This window comes from Elgaria multicarinata, chromosome 1, assembly GCF_023053635.1.
Source record: "Elgaria multicarinata webbii isolate HBS135686 ecotype San Diego chromosome 1, rElgMul1.1.pri, whole genome shotgun sequence".
Classification (NCBI taxonomy): domain Eukaryota; kingdom Metazoa; phylum Chordata; class Lepidosauria; order Squamata; family Anguidae; genus Elgaria; species Elgaria multicarinata.
This window is the reverse complement of record NC_086171.1, coordinates 25,573,306-25,594,880: the sequence shown is the minus strand read 5'-3', so window position 1 is coordinate 25,594,880 and position 21,575 is coordinate 25,573,306. Positions and strand designations below refer to the sequence as shown.

The 21,575-nt window shown below is 44.3% G+C and overlaps 1 protein-coding gene across 1 annotated transcript; it reads left to right on the top strand.

Moving 5' to 3' along the window:
• Window positions 1-409: 409 nt before the first annotated feature.
• On the top strand, window positions 410-21,575 carry LOC134413429 (patched domain-containing protein 3). The gene is made up of 7 exons (XM_063147605.1): window positions 410-1,180; window positions 2,664-2,785; window positions 4,140-4,285; window positions 6,737-8,343; window positions 13,328-13,368; window positions 20,813-20,867; window positions 21,174-21,575. Exons 1-7 carry the CDS (start codon window positions 410-412, stop codon window positions 21,573-21,575), a joined length of 3,144 nt encoding a protein of 1,047 aa, XP_063003675.1.

Sequence of the window (21,575 nt, the reverse complement as noted above, 5' to 3'; positions counted from 1 at the left end):
ATCAAGGGCCAATCAGTTTCTCAAACTTCACGTTAGATTCCAAGTCATATCAGCCTTAGGTTACACATCAAGGCGATCACAACATGTGACGCAATATACAGGTGGTAGAATAAATATGCCCCCTCTTTGGAACTTTATCACAGGGAAGTTCCACAGGTAATCGTATTCCAGGAAGGGAGTGGTTTTGATGGATACATTCGTTTCCTTAACATCACCACGTAGCCAAGAGGCGATGCAGGGGTGTGTGGTGGTGGTGGGGGGGCAGCATTGTTTTCTTCCGGTATTTAATGAAGTAGCAGCAACAGATGGTCACACAGTTCAGTGTTCTGATTCCCTGATACCTGTACTTAGCAGCCCTGAACTAACCTTTCCAAACAGGTAGCAAAAGCGCGCGCGCAGGCAGGGAGAGATGCCGGGCTGCAGCTGGCACACCGACTGCGTGGAGCGGCCCCTGTCGCGCGCGCTCCGGGCCCTCGGCGCCTCCGTGGGCGCCCACCCGTGGCCCTTCCTGCTGCTGCCCTTGGCGCTCTCGGGCGCCTTGGGCGCCGGCTTCATGTTTCTCCCGAGCCGTGAGGCCAACGACATCGAGGTTCAGTTCACGCCACTCGGGGGTCCAGCCAAAAGGGAGCGGAGCTTCGTCCAGACGCATTTCCCGACGGACGACGCCGAGCGCTTCTCTATGGAGAGGCTGAGCACTGAGGGCGCCTTCGCTTCCTTCATAGCCGTGGCCTCTGGAGACAGCGGCTCGGTCCTCACCAGGGCGGCTTTCGCCGAGCTGCTGGCGCTGGACGCGGCGGTACGGGGGCTCAACGCCACACCGCCCAACGGCACCGAGCTCACGTACGACCGGCTTTGCGCACGCAACAGCGGCAATTGCAGCAGCCCCAATCCGCTCCTCAGCGCCGTGAAGGGCGACCCGGCACAAATAGAGGCGCTGCTCCCTACCGTCACTTTCCCAGAGTTCCAGGACCACCAATTCCTGGGCTTCTTCCTAGGGGGCGTCACGTTGGGGCCTGGAGCTGGGCCGAAGCGCCCCGTCCGGGCAGCCAAAGCGCTGCGCCTCATCTATTTCTTGCAGGAGGATGAAGCGGCGCAACGAGAGGCCAGCGCGCTCTGGCTGCACGCCTTTCTGGAGCGCATCCCGGGCGTGCTGGAGTCCTTGAACCTCACTTCGGTCCGGGTAAGTGGGTTGGACCACCAGCCGGAGGGCCCCGAGCGCTACGAGAAAAGATGGAAGAAGCGGAGTGGGGTGGGGGAGGCTGCAACTTCAGCTGGGGATTTTATTACGCAATAATAATAATAATAATAATAATAATAATAATAATAATAATAATAATAATAATAATAATAATAATAATAATTTTGTTACCCGCCTCCCTCTGGATCGAGGTGGGGCACAACACAAATAAAAACACCATAAAATACATATAACTAATTAAAACATTTAAAACTAATACATTATTAAAAGCAGCACATTATTTTAAAAAAGGCATCTTAAAATTCAACTGGTAGGCCTGCCGGAAGAGATCGGTCTTTATGGCTTTCTTAAATTCTGGAAGACTGTTAAGTTGACGAATCTCTCCCAGCGAGTGAGCCATTCCACAAACTGGGAGCGGCAGAAGAAAAGGTCTTCTGGGTAATAGTTGTCAGCCTTGTTTTTGTTGGCTGGAGTAAACCCTTCCCAGAGGACCTGACTGTGCGGGCTGGATTGTACGGGAGAAAGTGATTCCGCAGGTAGCCTGGACCCAAACCATGTAGGGCTTTCAAGGTGATAACCAACACTTTATACTTCGCCTGGAAACTAATTTGCAGCCAGTGAAGAAATTTTAAAACTGGTGTCTTGTTCACAGAATTTTATGGGGGATCCAGGAGACACCCTCTTCCCTTTGTAACGCTCCCGTATTTTGCCACCGCTTCTTCTGGCTCCCCCACTACCACCACACTCACACACACTTTACCTAAAACAATCTATTAAAGAGAAAAAGATGGAATTGCTGCAGGAAGTCCTTGGGACAGACAGCTCTGGTCCAGAACTATTTGCAGACTTCAATCAGAAACTGCTTTCAAAATGCTGTTTAGTTTTAAACGTGGTTTGCACATGGCACGTTTTCAGAATTAGAACCGGAAATTTCCTTTAGAGGTGTTGTTCTGGGAATCCTATGCAGGGGAACAAATGCAGCTCAAATGAACGGGACATAACAAATGATAGTACTTGCCCATAGGGACACCATACTTGCCCATAGACATGAGATAATGCTTGCCCATGTGGTCCATAGGACAGCACTGCACTTGCTCATATGGAAACCATACTTGCACATAGGGATCTATAGGACATTACTTGCCCATAGGGATCTATAGGACAGCACTTGCCCATAGGGATCCATAGGACAGTACTTGCCCATACGAAAACCATACTTGCCCATAGGGATTCATAGGAAAGAAGTTGCCCATAGGAAAACCATACTTGCCCATAATGATCCATAAGACAGTATTTACCCATAGGGATCCATAGGACAGAACTTGCCCATAGGGAAACCATACTTGCCCATAGGCATATGAGATTTACTTCATAGTAGACATTCGTGGGATTGCACTGCTAGATGTGTATTAGGAGAGAAAATTATTTAATATGTTGTCCTCTTTCTTTTCCCTGATCCTTGCAGGTGGCTTATTTTACTTCAGTGTCCAGACAGGAGGAGTTCGAAAAAAATGCCAAGGGAGTGATCCCTTTGTTTTCCATCACATATTTTTTAACTATATTTTTTTCAATAACATCATGTTCAAGGTAACTTTTCCCCCCTTAATTCTTGGTGGCACATGGGGGGATAATTAGTTTATTAGGTGATCATTGTGTTTCTCACTAGTTAACAAATCTGCAAAAGGAAAACCTTAATTACATTTCTGTTAGTCCAAATTAATACTTCACGAAAGTATTCTAGCTGTATCAAAAAAAAAATAGAAAATGATTGAAATGTCATTTTTTTTAAAGAGCAAAGAATACATAGACAAAGGAAATGTTTCAGGCATATTATGTAGTTATTAATTGTTTACTAAAACACATACCAGTCCTAATCCTAAAAAGATTTGTACTCATTCGAAATGTAATTATATGTAAAAGAGTAAGGACTAACTATATCTCTGACAACAAATCTAGCTCGGTTCTTAGTTCAGACAAGTATGGGCTCATCTGAGGGCAAGATTGCCCTCTCCCAAACCTGAGTTTTTTTCACCAAAGTAAATAGTATAATCTTATAGAGATTGGTAGGCTATTCAGGGAGGTCAAAATACGCAAGAGACAGTAAACAAGCCACAGTCCCATGTATTGTACTTTTAAAGTGCCCAATAATGAAGTTCACTCGACAGTGTACAACACATTAAAAACATAAAATACAGGCATTAAAATAAGAAATGAAAACAGTGCAAAATAAAACTAAGTTAAAACTAGCAGCAAATAAAACTAAATTAAAACGAGCAGCAGAATAAAACACTGAAATGAATCATGGTCCAAAGTATAAGTGCAAGGCACATATGTAGCCCAAGAGCTTTCTTCTCTAAAAATAATGACATTTCTAATTCTCGTGGTTATGGAGAATGTCTTTCAAATGCAACAACTGCTTTTTCTTGTTATAGTTTTAGAACATAAGACGTGACATGCTGGATCAGACCAAGGGTCCATCTAGTCCAGCACTCTGTTCACACAGTGGCCAACCAGCCATCGGCCAGGGATGAACAAGCAGGACATAGTGCAACAGCACCCTCCCACCCATGTTCCCCAGCAACTGGTGCACACAGGCTTACTGCCTCAAATACTGCAGATAGCGCACAACCATCAGGGCTAGTAGTCATTGATAGCCTTTGCCTCCAGGAATTTATCCAACCCCCTTTTGAAGCCATTCAGATTGGTGGCCATCACTACATCTTTTAGTAGTGAGTTCCATAATTTAACTATGTGCTGTGTGAAGAAGTACTTCCTTTTATTTGTCCTGGATCTCCCACCAATCAGTTTCATAGGATAGACCCCAGGTTCTAGTATTTTGAGAGAGGGAGAAAAATGTCTCCTTGTCCACATTCTTCATACCATACATAATTTTGTTCCATATAACACACAAAATGAAACCTTGATTCAACCTGTTTTATAGATTTGACTGTGTGCGGACAAAGTTGTGGATTGCAACATTTGGAGTGTTGTCATCAGGTTTATCCGTGCTCAGCAGCTTTGGATTGTTGCTCTTCTGCGGGGTGCCATTTGTTATCACAGTCACAAATGCACCATTTCTTATACTTGGTAAGTTTGCAAACATGCACATTTTCCATGCTTTTTTTCTGTGCTTATTCGTTGGGCCTACCATGGGTATGTCTGAATCAGGGGTGGGCTGGAGATAGATCTGGAGGACTGGTAAAGGTGGACTATAGCAACAACTAAAAAGCCACCCCTCCAAAAATAGTTTGTTGAAATGGAATTGTTGAGAAGTATTGCAGGAGTGGAATTCAGAGTGAAAGGATGTGAGCTCTGTTATATATCCCAAAGAACAATGTGAGGATCTACCTCTAACTGCTTTAATTAACTGAAGTTTATAGATAGGATCCAGAATTTGAAAGCAGTTAGGCTAAGAGTCGTAACCTACACAGGAGATGGATCCACAGATTAAGGGTGATATTGATCTTCTGCTTCATACAATCTAGAATTGTTCTGCAGCTGTAGCCATAGCTTGCAATCTGAATATCTGATTAAGCCTTATGCAAAGGCCCTATGCTGGCCTAGATATGTAAAATTTCCAGAAATTTTGAAGCCCTGTTTTCCCCCAGAAAAAAATGGAAATTTTCAGGGGGGAAAAGGAATATTAGCACTTTTTACAGATTGAAAGTCATTTTGTTGCTTTAAGAACATAAAATGTAGTTATGTAAAAGTTGGTTTGGCATAAAATTATCACTTTTGGTACGTTAAAAGTAAAGTGAATTCAAGCAATCATTACAAATTGAAATTACTTTTTTAAATTCTTACTTTTTTTGGTAGCAAATGGAGCTACAAGCTCCTGAACTATAAGGAACACCTGAACTGTAAGGAACCTCTTTGGTTTTGCTAGTTTATGAGGAGCAAGCAAAAAACAATTAAAAAACAACAACATAAGAAACCATCAACATTAGTAACAAAGAACATTATTTATGTCTCTGCTAGTCCTCCAGTGTCAAGCAGTCATAAAGAACCTATTCCCATACAAAGAACTGAGAAAAAGGGGGGACTAAGATTCAATGAATATGCATGAAATATCATCAGATTCATTTTCTGAGCTATAGCTATCACTATAAGATTCAGTCTCTGCTTTAATGGCAGTGCCCCCTAGAGGCAGGAATGCATCTTGCTTTTTCATTTGAGAGTTGTAGTCTCAGTTTGCAACCTAGGACTAGCTTGTCTTCAGTGCACAGAAATTGTAATAATCTGATACTGTACATAGTTTTTAGAAATCATTTGGAGAAGTAAATACATGAACACCTTGTCTTAAACATTTTATTCATCATGCTAAAATAAAACATTCTATAAGCCATTTTTTCTTCATTCCCCCCCACACACACCTTTTTTCCAATTTTGCAGGGGGAAACCAAAAAAGGCTTCAGGGAAAAACAGGGGGAAATGGTTTTTTCCCCAAATTTCCCAGGTTTTTTTTCCCCAGGACTTCACATCTCTATGCTAGCCTAGCATTTTTCTTTCTTTCTTTTGGTAGCAAAACCCCACCCCACCTGCCTTCAATGCCATTTTGCAAATAATTGTGGAATGCAATTTACCATGTAGTAGCATGGATGTTGGTATTTGAGAGAACAAGTATAAAGCTCCCTTGCAATCAGGGAATTTATTTCATGGTTATTTGGATCCTGACCAGAGAGTACATTGTCCTGTAACAGATGTTGTCTGCTTCTAGATCCAGAAAAATGTCAAGAATGGTTCATTTATTTTCTTACTTTCAAACTAAAGTTATGCACCTCCTTTTGGTTTGGCCGAACACTGCAGTGCGATGGAGAAATATTGTTTATCTTCAGAGACTGCAAGGTTGAAGAGAGACTTCAACCTTAATTCTACTGGATGCTTCATAGCCATTAAAGACGACAGAATACGGAAATCTGGGCAAAAGCAAAATGTATAAACATCCCTTTCATACTGGCTTTATGAAAATGCTGGTTTTATGAACATGATTAGTTCTGGCAGGGGGCACTGAAATACACCATCACGATAGTTAAATGTTTTATTCTATATGGTCTTAAATGTCCTTGTTTAGAGGCAAAAAATAAATAATTGATCAGGCTCTGATCCAGTGTGAACAAAAGATACAGGTTCAGATTTGGTTTGGCTCTCTGTTCTTTGGTCTCTGATACTTTGAAAAACTAGGAAGAGAAAAATATTTTGTGTGCAGACAGCCTAACTTTGCTCATTTGTTTCTATTCCAAAGATGAATATTATTAATTACAAAGCTTTTGTATTATTTTTGTATTATTATTATTATTATTATTATTATTATTATTATTATTATTATTATTATTGTATTATTAATTATAAAGCTTTTCTGTATCAGTTTCCAGAGGGTAGCAACGTTAATCTGTTCTAACAAAAATAAAGAAGAGCCTTGAGACATGTTAAAAACTAACAATTTTATTGTGGCATAAGTTTTTATGGACACTGTCCACTTCCTCAGATATATTCCCTTTCTCATATAGCACATTGTCTTACATTTTTTATCTGCTACAGGAGTTGGTGTTGATGACATGTTCATCATGGTGTCCTGCTGGCAACATACTAAAGTGAAGGACAGAGTCAAAGATCGGATGGCTGACACCTATGCAGAGGCGGCCGTGTCAGTAACTATCACAACTCTTACTGATGTTTTAGCCTTCTACATTGGAATTGCAACTTCCTTCCCATCAGTTCAGTCATTTTGCATCTATACAGGAACAGCCTTTGTCTTCTGCTACATATACAACCTGACATTCTTTGGAGCTGTTCTTGCTCTAAATGGTCGAAGAGAAGAAAGCAACAGACATTGGCTTACCTTCATGAAAGTGAAAAATGAGCCTCAGGATCCTCAGGACCATATGTATAACATGTGCTGTGTAGGAGGATCATATGATGAGTCCACTGGAGCTGAGACTGAACATCCCATGAATGGATTCTTTAGAAAGTATTATGGTCCTTTCCTTATGCATAGCTGGACCAAGTTGATAGTGGTGGTCCTGTATCTTACATACCTGGGCAGTAGCATTTATGGGTGTATTCAGCTTAAACAAGGAATCGATCTTCGAAATCTAGCTACAGATAATTCTTATGTGATTCAGTATTATGTTTGGGAACGTGAATATTTTTCCGAGTATGGTCCAAGGGTTATGGTCGTCGTTACAGAACCCGTAGCTTATTGGAATTCATCTGTCCGTGCAGAACTTGAGAACTGCATGGAGTCATTAGAAAACTCTTCCTATGTGGACAAAAATCACTCAGATTCATGGCTGAGGGTTTATCAAAAGCTTTCTAAAGACTTGTTTCTAAATATTGATAACCACAAGGATTTCATTGACAATTTACGTATCCTGTTTACAGTAAATCCAGCATCTAAGTGGGATATTAATATTAGTGCTATGGAAATATTAGCCTCACGGTTTTTCATACAGACAGTCAATGTTACTAGTGCAGTGGATGAAGGAATTCTCTTAAACCAGTTGAGAGGCCTTGCTGAAAACTGTAAAATCCCACTAATCGTTTATCATCCAGGTTTTATATATTTTGATCAGTATCTTGTTATAACTCAGAATACTATTCAAAATGTTGTGATTGCTAGTGGAGCCATGTTGGTTATTTCCTTGCTGCTCATTCCCAATCTTCTCTGCTCTTTGTGGGTAACTTTTGCTATTGCATCTGTTATTGTCGGTGTGACTGGTTTCATGACCTACTGGGACATCAATCTTGACTCCATATCCATGATCAACCTTGTTATTTGCATAGGGTTTTCAGTAGACTTCTCTGCTCACATTTCTTACGCTTTTGTTTCCAGCAAGAAACCCAAAGTGAATGAGAAGGCAGTGGATGCTCTATACCATCTTGGTTACCCTGTTTTGCAGGGAGCTGTTTCCACTATATTGGGTGTGGCTGTGCTGTCTGTAGCAGCTTCGTACATCTTCAGAACCTTTTTTAAGATAATGTTTCTGGTCATCATGTTTGGAGCTGCTCATGGTCTCATTTTTATTCCTGTGTTTTTAACATTCTTTGGCTTTTGTGGCAGGCAGGCAATCACACAGGACCAAATGAATGGCCAATGCTATGAAAACTCAATCGTTGTTGAAGGAAATATTATAAAACTGCCTCCTGTATATAGAGAAAAACCACAGCTATCTCCATCTCAAAAAAACCCAGATTGCCCATAAAATCTTCCTTTAATCACTATGTAGTATATTAGTCAGAAGGATTAGTAATTTAAATGTCCTATATTATGTGCTGTACCTCTTGCTTTGCAGAGTATGCATGTTCTTGGATATAGAATGCCTATTTGTAACCTGCTATTCAAGAATACTCCAAAAACAGTACACATTTGGTCTGTAACATCTTGTGCATTTGTTCAGGTACCAGTTCAAAACCATTCTGCTTTAACAAAATTACCTTTTAATCTTATGTGTCTTCTGAGAAGTAACCCCCAATAACATCAATGGGATGTACTCCCAGATAAGAGGGTGCAATTCTGTACTCACTAACCTGAAAGGAAGTCCCATTGAACTCACTGCTTACTTCTCAGAAGCTTACTTCTCAGGAGACTTTGCTATTCGTAACAAGGTGTTTAGTCATGACACGACTTTGAATTAAAGGCGCACAGGATTAGCGGGGGTCAGCAGAGGGAAGGAGCCAGGCCGGGGGGAGTCATCGAGGGTGTGTGTGGGGTCAGGGCTTTTAAAAACAACAACTTACATTTCACTGGAGCGCAATTGTGCACCCGGCTCCGGACTTTTAAAAATAATAATGGTGGGTGCGACAATCCTCTTTCCGTCCTGGACGTCGCACTTCCATTTGGATGCCCAGAGAGGATCGCAGAAGCAGGTAAGTCTGCAATCCTCCCCACTTCCTCCCTCTACACTCTTAGGTGTAGAAAGGGCCTAGCCTTCAGTAGTTGGTAGTGGAGCCACTGCTGAGTGGTAAGGCAGAATGCTGCTGCTGCTGCTGCTGCCTTTTCTTTCCTGCTTTTCCTCAGGACCTCTCTTTTCTGCCTCTTCCCAGTTTTTTCTTCAGGCCCCGTCCTTTTAAAAATCTGTCTCTTTCTTTGCCCCCTTCTCCTCTGAATCTCTCCTCACCGTCCCCCCATATCACTGCAGTGGCTCATGAAGGTAAAAAAAAAGAGTTGACATGGCTAATTTCAATGTGATTAGCTCATGTTTTAATTAAGTGTTCAGTAGCCGATCAAGTCAATGTAATCTCCTTTTCATATAACTCAAACATGCCCAGGACTCTTGTCAGCATTCTGATGCGTTAGTAGGAAACTCAACTGAGAAAAGTGTGAGGTGATTTTGGAGACTGAGGGAATCGCTCTTCTTGACAAATTATTGATGAAGAGGGGATAGGGAAGGAAATCTTGTGCAGGCTTACTTGGAAGTAAGCCTTTCTGAATCTTGTGCAAGCCTTTCTGAATATAGAGGGCCGTATTTATTCATGTACATAGATGTATCCAGCTAATGGTGTATTTCAGAATCATTCTGTAAACTGGAAATACTGCAGGTGTATTGTATCAATATTGAACCAGTGCTAATACTTGCAAAGGTCTGTTGTAAAGGGTATGAAACATTCTAGAGAATGAAGAGTTAATATTCATAGGAGGGGCCAACTGATACTTAATTGTGGTGTGGAAAGAAGAATCCCTTATTGTTATTGGCTGTTTCTGTTAAGATGGCTGATTGTAATCAAGAGGCTCTATGCCTCCACTGTTTTATACTCAAATAAATATTTTTAAGTTAATTCCTGTGATACTATGTCTATTCTGAGTGGAAAAGGAGGAGGCAAACTCCAGTGCTCAGGACAAAAATTATTATTTATTATGCTCTAAGCATTTCGGAGGAATTGCCTCCTCCTTCAGGAGCTGGTCTCCAAGAACAAAAATATTTCCTTCTTTTTTGAGTGCTGTTAGTGCTACTTTTTGAGCTTTTGTAACTCAGAGAAAACTTACACAAGTCTTTGTTTCAGTAGGAAAGTGCTGGTACTAACATTCAAAGCCCTAAACTGCTTGGGGCCAGGTTATTTGAAGGAATGCCTCCTCCCATATGTACCTGCCAAGATCATCCACAGGGGCCCTTCTCCGTGAGCCCCTGCCACAGGAAGTGAGGCAGGTGGCTACTAGGAGGAGGGCTTTCTCTGCTGTGGCACTCCAGCTGTGGAATGAGCTCCCCAGAGAGGTTTGCCTGGCGCCTACACTGTACTGCTTTCGTCACCAGCTGAAGACTTTTTTATTCTCTCAGTATTTTAACACTTAATTTTAACTTAAATTTAAACTTTGCTGTTTTAATTCTGTATTTTAACCTATATCAATTTCTATCGTGTGGTTTTATCCTGGTTGTGCTTTTTATATTGTGTTTTGTATTTGTGTTTTTAGATTGTTGGTTGTTTTATTATGCTCTTTGTGGTTTTAATTTTTGTGAACCGCCCAGAGAGCTTCAGCTATTGGGCGGTATAAAAATTAAATAAATAAATAAATAAATAAATAAATAAATAAATAAATAAATAGGAGCCTGAGCACCAATAGTGATGTGGGGGAAACATGTAAACATGGAGCTCCATCATACCAACTTTTTATTCCTGATATATATCCACAATTTCCACCTCCGTTTCATTAGCGCATCAAGTGCTGATCATTTTTACGTGTGTGCGTTCTTGCACTATTTCACCTTGTTTACCTTTTCATCTGCGCTGGCTCACATTTTCTGGTATCATCACTGTTCTTGCCCCACCCCACCCCTTTTCCTTCCCCCTCCAGTTCATTGGGTCTTGTGGTTGATAGACGTGGGCATCTTCCCCACCCCCCACTCTCACTCTGGTTTTGTTGTCTACTGTTTTAACAATTTAGTGTTTGATCGATTAGGCCCCATTTCTGCCTTTTGAGGGGGAGAAAGAGCAATGAGAGTTGGGTTGGAGCAGTGGAAGTACGTTCGAGCGACTCAGCATAAGCCTGGTCATTTGAGCAACTCAGCACGCACACCTCTTTCATCAGCCTCTTTCAACACAGACACCCCAAGAAGGGAGGTTATACGACATAGTGCGAGGACAGCAATGCACAGAAACGGAAGGGCGGTTCTATTCCACATGGAGAAAAAAATGCCGCACTTTCCCCGCCTTAGAAAAACACAGAAAATGGAGGGGAATAGGCAAGATGACTACAGGACAGGGATGATGTCATGTGAGGGTCACAGGGCAAATCAGTAAACAAGGCAGGATGACAGTGTGATAAAACGCTGGCGTGATGGAGCTCATGGGAAGCAGGTGAGGGGAGGATCTTGATTGGTTTTAGCCCATATCCCATTCCACCTTGTCTATGCTTCTCAGGGATGGAACTTTGCCTGCTAGGCTTCTACATGCCACAGCACTTCATGAAACAAGATTTACATTACACCAGGTTTTGTTTTTTAAAAATACTTTTCTGAAGAACAGAAAATATTTATCTAGATAGGTGACAAATGGCCCTTGCTGACAGACAGAACACTGGAAGGAGAAGAACGGAAAGAAAATTAAAGTCTTGCTGTAAGCTCTACTCAGAAAGAAGTGCTATGTCTCTGGGAACAGCAGTGGTGGCCGTTAGCCAATCTGAGTGGAAGGTTGGGGGAGGGGGAGTTGTCACTGGAGGCGGAGTCAAGGGGGTGGCACCAGTGGCTGTGCAGTGTTATAAATCTCCAACATCTGGGAACCCATATAACAGAAAGGGGAAACTGAGGCACATGAACTTTAAGATTGTATGTTCAAAAGGCGGTGGGGCCATCACGTAGCCACACAAAAGCACTCCTTTGGACCCATATTCTCCATCTCCAGCAACAGCTCCCATTCCACAGAGAATCAAGTGACTAAGATCATGAGTGCCCAGTGGGGCACATCTGGAGCATTCTCATGACCATACAAAATCACGATGCTGCCATTGTTAATGACTCATTAGGGTGACCCTATGAAAAGGAGGACAGGGCTCCTGTATCTTTAACAGTTGTATAGAAAAGGGAATTTCATCAAGTGTCATTTGTATGCATGCAGCACCTGGTGAAATTCCCTCTTTGTCACAACAGTTAAAAGCTGCAGGAGCCCTGCCCTCTTCTGTATCTGCTCAGGAGGGCAGGGTTCCTGCAGCTTTTAACTGTTGTATTGAAGAGGGAATTTCACCAGGTGCTGCATGCATACAAATAACACCTGATGAAATTCCCTTTTCTGTATAACTGTTAAAGCCACAGGAGCCCTGTCCTCCTTTTCATAGGGCCAGTCACTCTAATTATTAAGGATAATATTCTATGGAGATATCCTTGGGGCCTGATGAAAGTCATGATGGGCCCTGGTGCTAGCCATCTGTAGTCTGAATTCACACATGAAATTTGTGTGTGTGCGTATCTGCACACACACAAAGAGTGAACAATGTACAAAAACAATACCGCAACATTTTTCACTGCATATCTTCATGAAAATCATATTCCATGCTTTCCTGGAAGCAAAAAACGAATATCTGTTCTATGGTAGAGAACTTAAATACAAACACAAGCTTCCCCTTTTACAGCATACAGACACAGAAAAAAAAACACAAGCAGACACGCTCTCTCATAGTCATATACAAGCACATTCAAGAAAACATAGACTGACCCACTGACTCAGTCAGACACAACAGCCAAACAGGACACACATGTGTACACAGCCACTGCTGGTCCAGGACATTTTGCTGCTTGAAGAAGACCAGCAAATGCCTCCAATTTCTCACTAGATGATCTGGGCCAGCGACTAACTCTCAGCCTAACTAACCTAACAGGTTTGTGAGGCTAAGAGTTTCTTCAGATGAGCATTTTAAAGCACGCTCATGACTGGCCACTCATGGATCTTCGTGGGTCATTTTGACAAGACTGTGTTCCTCCTACGTGTCTCTAGCTCATCTCCCGCTCCTTCTGCCATTTTTGCGATATAAAATAATCTTCATTAAACGTGATTCTTCTGAGCTATAATGTTATTTGTTGCTCTCTCCTGCCATGTGCAGGGGAGGTTTCGCTATAAAATGCCCACTAGAGGGCACTGTCCCCCTAAACTGAATGGGTCATGTAGGTGCTTCTCTTCCTGCTCTCTTCCTCCGTGTAATTGCAGTTCATTGCAGAAGCGGAACAGATGCAGCTTCAGAGCCAACGGTAAGGGAACGTGATTCCCCACCCACCCCATCTGAAGGGGCTCTAAAAATGGGGAGCTCTTTACTTTCTGAATGAAAGGCAAAACATAATATGTCTTGTGGCATCTTAAAGACTAAAATCTATTTTGCCATAAGCTTTCGTGGACTACAGCCCACTTCATCAAATACATGGAGCTTTATGGATTTTTTCAGGATTATATTCAGTGCATATGGTGGCGGGGAATTGTAAACAATGAGGTCAGAAGGAAATTAAATTCAGAGGCCACCAGTGAGGGAGGAAGCAGCAGCCAGGCACCTCTCCACCATGCCTGGATCCAGCTCCAGCTAAGAGCCCCCTCCCTCCTGCTACCATCTGTCTCTGCAGAGGCCACCAGTGAGGGAGGAAGCAGCAGCCAGGCACCTCTCCACCATGCCTGGGTCCAGCTCCAGCTGAGAGCCCCCTCCCTCCTGCTACCAACTGTCTCTGCAGAGGCCACCAGTGAGGGAGGAAGCAGCAGCCAGGCACCTCTCCACCATGCCTGGGTCCAGCTCCAGCTGAGAGCCCCCTCCCTCCTGCTACCAACTGTCTCTACAGAGGCCACCAGTGAGGGAGGAAGCAGCAGCCAGGCACCTCTCCACCATGCCTGGGTCCAGCTCCAGCTCAGAGCCCCCTCCCTCCTGCTACCAACTGTTGCTGCAGAGGCCACCAGTGAGGGAGGAAGCAGCAGCCAGGCACCTCTCCACCGTGCCTGGGTCCAGCTCACTGAGAGCCCCCTCCCTCCTGCTACCAACTGTCTCTGCAGAGGCCACCAGTGAGGGAGGAAGCAGCAGCCAGGCACCTCTCCACCATGCCTGGGTCCAGCTCCAGCTGAGAGCCCCCTCCCTCCTGCTGTCACCTGTAACTGCTGAACTTTCCAACTAAGATTGTAGTGCCTGAATTTGCTTTCCTTTCCCCCCTCCTCCTCCTCCTCCCTCCCAATCCCCTTTCCTTTTGTGTCATGTCTTTTAGATTGTAAGCCTGTGGGCAGGGACTGTCAAGAAATACTTTTGTAAGCCGCCGTGAGAGCCTTTTTTGGCTGAATGGCGGCATAAAAATCCTTAAATAAATAAATAAATAAATAAATAAAAAGAAGGCATTTAATGAAAGAAAGTACCCTTCTTTTGATTAAATACTTCACAGTCCTCCCCCAACTGCATTCACCACCTCTCCACAACCCCCTCCCCCAAACCACTGGCAAACTAGATAACCACTCTGGACTACGCTGCAATGAAATCATCCACTACTCTCTCCCACTCCCAGCAATGTGGGTATAACAGCCATGGACTACTTTAGAGTGGGGGAGCATCATCACATGGAGGGAAATAGCGTTCCCTTACCGTCGCTTCTCCCCACCCCCACCCCCCTTTGTCCCTCATTACTTCCTCTTCCTACCCAGAGGGGAAAGAGGAAGTAAACAAAAGCCATGTGGCCCATTCAGGCGCCGTTTGTATAGCTCCGTTTTTCCTGCACACAGCAGGAGATTGTGACACATTCCATTTTTTAAAAAAAGTTGGATTAAAAGGGGTCTATTTTGCAATGGAATCACAAGCAGAAGGAGCAGGAGGCACTGGGAGGCAGGCGTCATCTAAGGGACGCGTGTACACCCATAAGTGGGCAGTAACGACAGTGTGATAAAATGCTCAGCTGATGAACCTCCTAGATAACCACTCTGAACTACGCTGCAATGAAATCATCCACTACTCTCTCTCCCTCCCAGCAATACAGGTATAACAGCCATGGAGTGTGGATGTAACCCATAGTTACTACTTTAGAGTGTGGATGTAACCTGTTGTGGATGAGGTGGGACTCTGCATATGGCTGCAGCATCTCAAGGGAGGAAAACTGCAACACAGGCCTTAGCTAGACCAGGCGAAATCCTGGGGCGAACCCTGGGATCATCCCTGTGCTTCCACATGATGCACAGAGGATCCCGGGATCATGGAGGAATGATCCCTCCCTTCCCCCAGAATCTCGCCCTCCCCTTTGGGCCCGCTTTTTCCGCGGTCCCGGGCTGAGCCCGAGACCGCGAAACGTGTGGCCTGTTGCTGCAGTTTGACCTGGTTCCGTGCGATTCCTTGCATGGAGCCGTGCACGCGGTGCAGTGCTCCTCAGGAGCGCTGCACCCATCGGGGCTAGGGTGGGGGGAAGCAGGAAAAGTAATTTTTAAAAACCTTACCTTTAGCGCACGAGCATTCATGCGCTCCTTCATCTTTTTTTAAAAAAATGGTGGGTGCGACACCTCTCCTCCTGAGGTCGTCACGCCTCACGTGTAAACAGAGGAGGGATCTCACATTAATCACAACGTGAGATCTTCCGTCCTCCATCGCGGACTATGAGGTAGGGCTAGCTAAGGCCACAGTTTCTAGGCAGAACATTACCCATGGGGGGGGGGGGAAATGTCACCAATCAGATCAGCAAACAGGTGTTTCTGATGGTTTTTAAAATTTTGTATACTTTTTTAATGTTTACTGTTTTTAACTGTTATAAACCGCCCAGAGAGCTTTGGCTGTTGGGTGGTATATGAATATAATAAATAAATAAATAAATAAATAAATAAATAAATAAATAAATAAGATTAGCTGGGAGATGTTGATGCACAGTTTGGAGGATTGTGAAAATCATATTTTCATACTGAAAAGTTTAATCATGATAATTCTCTAGTACAAGCTAGGGGCATGCAAAAATCACAAGGTTCAGTTCAGATCCTGATTTGCTCGAACCAATTCTGAAGTTGCCCAACCAATTTGAGGCCAAATCTGAATCTCCATTTGGAAATGGTCTCTCATTATTGACTATCATGAGAAATCAACAGTTATAACTTTTTAATGTCCATCAGAATTGGATGAAATTTGCAGGCATAGTAGCCCCAACCTTTTCAGCTCCAAGAGCCACGTGTGATCTTGGTTGGGAACTGTTCATGCACACCCACACCCACACACGACGAAGAACACCAAAACCAGTTTTTGTCTGCATATTTTCCCAAAGTAATAAATGTTCCCCAGTCTTGATTTTAGTATATGTGTACTCACAGACCCTGATTGGAAAAGAACCTCCAGAGAGAGGTTAAGCATAGCTTCATAATTATTTATATTAGAAAACTGTCCGTCTAATATGTCTTGGTAAATTGGACTCATACATTTAACACAAGCTTCAGGAAGAAAAAATCTGAAAGTGAGAAACTGCAGGGGCTAGAGGATAGAGTTGGATGCAGTTTCGCTACCACATACGAATCAATCTCTCTCTCTCTCTCTCTCTCTCTCTCTCTCTCTCTCTCTCTCTCTCTCTCTCTCTCACACACACACACACACACACACACACACACACACACACACACACACACACACACACTGTTTTTTGCCCATGGGTTTCAAAGGAAGGGTGTGCTTTGAACTCCACCAGGTGGAGGAGGCAGTAGAGTGGGTAGTGAAAGGGTGAGGGACTGTGTTTCTTCCTCACATTACCACTTCCAGAAAAGATTTGATTCTAATAAAAGAAAGTTATATCAGGGCTATCTTTCATGTGTTTGCACATCACACAGAAATCAAAACAAAAGAGAAATTTCCCTGTGGTAAATCCTTCCCAGAAAAATGCTGAGAGTGAAACAAGCAAGAAAAAATTAATAATTAAGAGGTCAACCTGTCAAGAATGTGTCCCTTTGTAGAAGCAAAACCACAGACACTCTGCCAAGTGTTGAGTCAATAAATGTTTTCTAGAAGCAGTTCTGTAGAATTGCTGTGTATAATCCCTTGTTAGCGTGACTCATTTCTTCAGAACTACATGGCAGCTCAATATCTAAATACATGATTTGAACAAAATAACAAATGTCCACTTCCCTGACAAATGCCTCCCCAATCTTGCACTTAAGGGCACAACCCTATGGGATCTGCCCTGGGTACTTGTAAGCCTCCAATTTGGATATATGACATTGGAGGTTTACAATGCAGAGTGGGAGGACCTCGCACCTCCTGCTCTGCACTTTTGGTTAGTTTAGGGTGACCCTATAAAAAGGAGGTCAGGGCTTCTGTACCTTTAACAGTTGTATAGAAAATGGAATTTCAGAAGCTGTCATTTGTAGAGCTGTGCAAGCCTTGGGCCTCAGATTCAGAAATCCGAATCACAGAGGCTATTTCACGGCGGATCTGCCATTTTCTTGCACAGCCCTAGGCCCCCCACACAGCCTACAACTCCCAGAATCCAGTGCCTGGGAGGGCTGTATTTAGCAGGTCCCAGGAGCAGAGGGAATAGAAGAAGTAGCTGCCTGGTCCATGTGAAGGAAGCAGCTGTAGGGCACCTACAGAAGTCATGTGGACCCCTCCAAGGTCAATGGAGACTAGGAGCTTCATCCCACGTACCTGTTTCCCTCGAATTATCCCTACAGCGCTAATCTGTCGGCGTTGTTGTTGTTGTTGTTGCTATCGGGCGGCTAGATCCTTTGCATACCAGGAAATGGGTTTTATGGGAGAAATGTAAAAAAAATCATAGAAAATAAACGGATGGCTCAATCCGATTCAAATTTGGTATGCTTAAAGCTCTCCTTAATATCTATTACTGTGCCAATTTTAATGTCTTTATCTTTAAACTTATGCAGATGTAAGCATTTGTTTAATTTTTCGTCAAATCCTGCTCCTGTGACCCCAGTGGCCGCTCGGATGATACGCTCAAAAACTAGTATCAAAATACGGCGAGTCTTTTGCTTTTATAGCACAATTAAAGCAGGATGCATGGGAGTACTTCACAATAAAAGCAGATTATAAGCTGGAAAACTTCGGAGTCCTTTGCAAGCAATTCGCAGTGATTGCACAGTGGACCGCTGGTGTGACAAAGCTCTAGGGCTGTGTAAGAAAATGGCGGATCTGCCATGATTTTGGATTTCCGAATCCAAAGCTTGAGGCTTGCACAGCGCTAGTCATTTGTATGCATGCAGCACCTGGTGAAATTCCTTCTTTGTCACAACAGTTAAAGCTGCAGGAGCCCTGCCCTCTTTTGTATCTGGTCACACTAGGCAGGGCCACAGGGTACCATCTTGTCCCCAATGTTGTTTAACATCTATATGAAGCGGCTGGCAGCAGTTATTAGATCTTGAGCCAAATACCATCAGTATGCTGATGATGCACAGCTCTATCTCCTTATGACATCTGAATCAGGTGAGGCTGTGCAAGGCCTGGATCAGTGCCTAGAATCAGTAACGGGCTGGATGAGGGGCCAATAAACTGAAGCTGAATCCTGGTAAGATGGAAGCCCTGTGGGTGAGTGGTTCTCTCGTCCGGAAGATAGGCCCATCGCCTGTTCTCGATGGGGTTGCACTCCCTCTGAAAGATCAAATTCATAGTCTGGGGGTACTCCCACAGTTGCTGGAGGCTGAAGACGATTACTAAAAATTCAAGACTGGATTCCTGCAATGTGCTCTTAAGGCTGCTCTGGAGGCTGGAGCTAGTGCAGAGCGCAGCGGTTTGGCTGTTGTCACGAGCTGCCCCTTTTTCAGCATGCAACTCATTTGCTGAGGGAACTGCGCTGGCTGCTTATTTGCTTCCTGGTCAGGTTTAATGCTTGGGTACTAGTGTACAAAGTCCTAAACAACTTGGGACCAGGATACCTGAGAGAGCATCTTTCCCCTTACCAACCTGCCCTGTAACTGAGTTAATCAGAAGGCATGCTCCTGGTGGTTCCCCATGGACCTATGGCCAGAGAAGAGCCTTCAGTGTGGTGGCCCCCTTCCTATGGAGGTCCCTGCCTTTGGAGGTTGGGCAGATGCCAACATTGTGCTGCTTCTGGTACGACAGGGCTCCTGTATCTTTACAGTTGTAGAGAAGAGGGAATATCAGCAGGTGTCATTGGTAAAACTACAGGAGCACTGCCCTTTTTTGTATAGTATAGCTGGAGTGAGCAGATACAAAAGAGGACAGGGCTCCTGCAGCTTTAACTGTTGGGATGAAGGGGACATTTCACCAGCTGCTGCATGCATACAAATGACACTTGCTGAAATTCCCTTTTCTATGCAACTGTTGAAGATATAGGAGCCCTGTCCTCCTTTTCATATGGTCACCCTAGTTTCATCAGGACTTTCTTTCTTTTTAAAAATAGTTACTGTGTTTACAGCGCTTAGTTGGGTCCAGTTGGCAGAGGGACAAGGCCAAATTAGACACACAGGTGTAGCTGGGATAATAAATTGGTCATAACTTTATTGACTCACTTGAACAAGCTTGGCAGTGGCATAGGGCCTGGATCCTGTAATTGGCCAGCCCACCTGCTGAGCGATTCCCCTTCCTGGTCCACATGCCAGGGGCACTGGACCTCATGGTGGTTGGAAGGGCCAGGGGCACACCATGGCATGGACCACTAATGTGGACCCTTTTCCATCACCCCAGACATGGCCAGCTCACAGCTCCCATGCTGTTCTGGTCTTGGTGCCACATCCCTGAGATCCCTTATGGGGGACCAGGGAGCCTAATCCTGCTTCCTTTCGCCAATGGATCCAGCCCAATGCCTATCACACCTACGTAAGTTATGACAAATGTTATCAAATGAAACATCCACAAAGAATTTACTGATAGTCCAAATCAACTTATTTATAATGGAATTAATCTTGCAACAGAGAAGGCAAAAACCCTGCACAGCCTTTGCCAATTGGTACATAGGTAAAGTTCCTTCCCAGCCCCATTAACTGGTGACTACTTCTGCCACTGCAAGACACCTTACTACTGGAAGTACATGGGTGGGGAAGTCAGAAACAGCGATCCTTGAGCTGCATGGGAGGTCTGCCTTTGAGAGTCTCATGTTGAACTGGAGGCAGAATGAAGGAGAGATCTCACATTCCTGGGTCCGCCTTTTTGGCCCCACCCCATCAAAGCACTGATTGACTCAGCAGTCCATGTCTGAGAACGAAATAATGATGCTATAGCAGCTGTGCAACTGCTCTTCACCAGCCTTTCCCCTTTTCCTGCCAGCCATTGTGCCTCCACAAATCACTGCTCCCCGCTAAGAGGGGAACTCAGCTTGGTGGTTTTATTACCATAGGATTTTTTATTATTCACCGCTCCAGAACCTGTCTGGATGTGGCACGGCATACAAATGTTGTAAATACATACATAAATAAGGTGCCTAACCTTTCCCCATCTGCAGTAGGCTGAGCCATCTTGGAGAGATTGGACTGGTCTGTGATTGCTGTGGGTGGCTCTCTTGAAAGGCTTTGGATCAGTGCAAGTGTGTGGCTTCCCTTTCATACAAAAATCAGGCAGCTTATTCATGCTGCATTAGGGGAACTATGCTTTTGCCTTGGAGGCTTGTAAATTCCTGGTTCAGTACCTGCCTTTTAGGCATCCCTACTGGCTCAACACTGGTGTCTGTCTCAAGTTTCAGCTTCCCTGCCAAGTGTCCTTCTCCTTGAAAAACATCCTGACACCCTCTTGGTATCTCCTCTGTTGTCTAGGCAGCAGCATGGCCCATTGGTGGTGGTGGTGGCTTGCTACAGCCCTCCAAGAAACGTAAGAGGGCCAGGGGCACAAATTGTGAGTTATTTAACTGATTATAGTTGTATTTTTACTGCCAGCCAGAGACGATTACAGGATTTGCTGCCTCAAGGGCCAAAATAATAACCTTAGATATTATGGAACTTGGCTTGTGGAAGGGGGTGGGGATCATATGTTCAGACAGTAAAATATCTTAGGCCTGCCCTGACATCTTCAGTATGTTTCATAGAATCATAGAATAGGGCAGGGTTGGCTATTCCTCTCTTCCCCCCTTCGCTCTCCCCACTGAATGGCAACACTGGTTCCCCCTTACCGTATCAGGGCGCCACCATTCCACGGGGACGAGCGGAGAGGGGGGAGAAAAGCTCCCCTGCCTCCTTGTTGCTGCAGTGGCGTCCACAGCTCGTGTCCCTCTACAGCTGCAGGTTTGGGCTGCGGCAGCTGCGGGGGGACACATGCCGCATTGCTGGCTCCTTGTCCCTACGTTTCAATGCCGAGGTTGGAGAGAGCTGTGTCCTCGGCCTTGGTGTCAAAACAAATGGAACAGGACGCCAGGCAGGCCAGCAGAGGGAGCTGTCGGCGTCAGTTCTCCCCCTGCGCTCAGCCTTGAAACAAATGGGGATGCATGTGCTGTGCATCCCCATATCCCTGTACAGTGCACGCATCCCCATTTGTTTTGATGCCGAGGCCGGAGAGAGCTCTCCGGCCTCGGCATCGAAATGA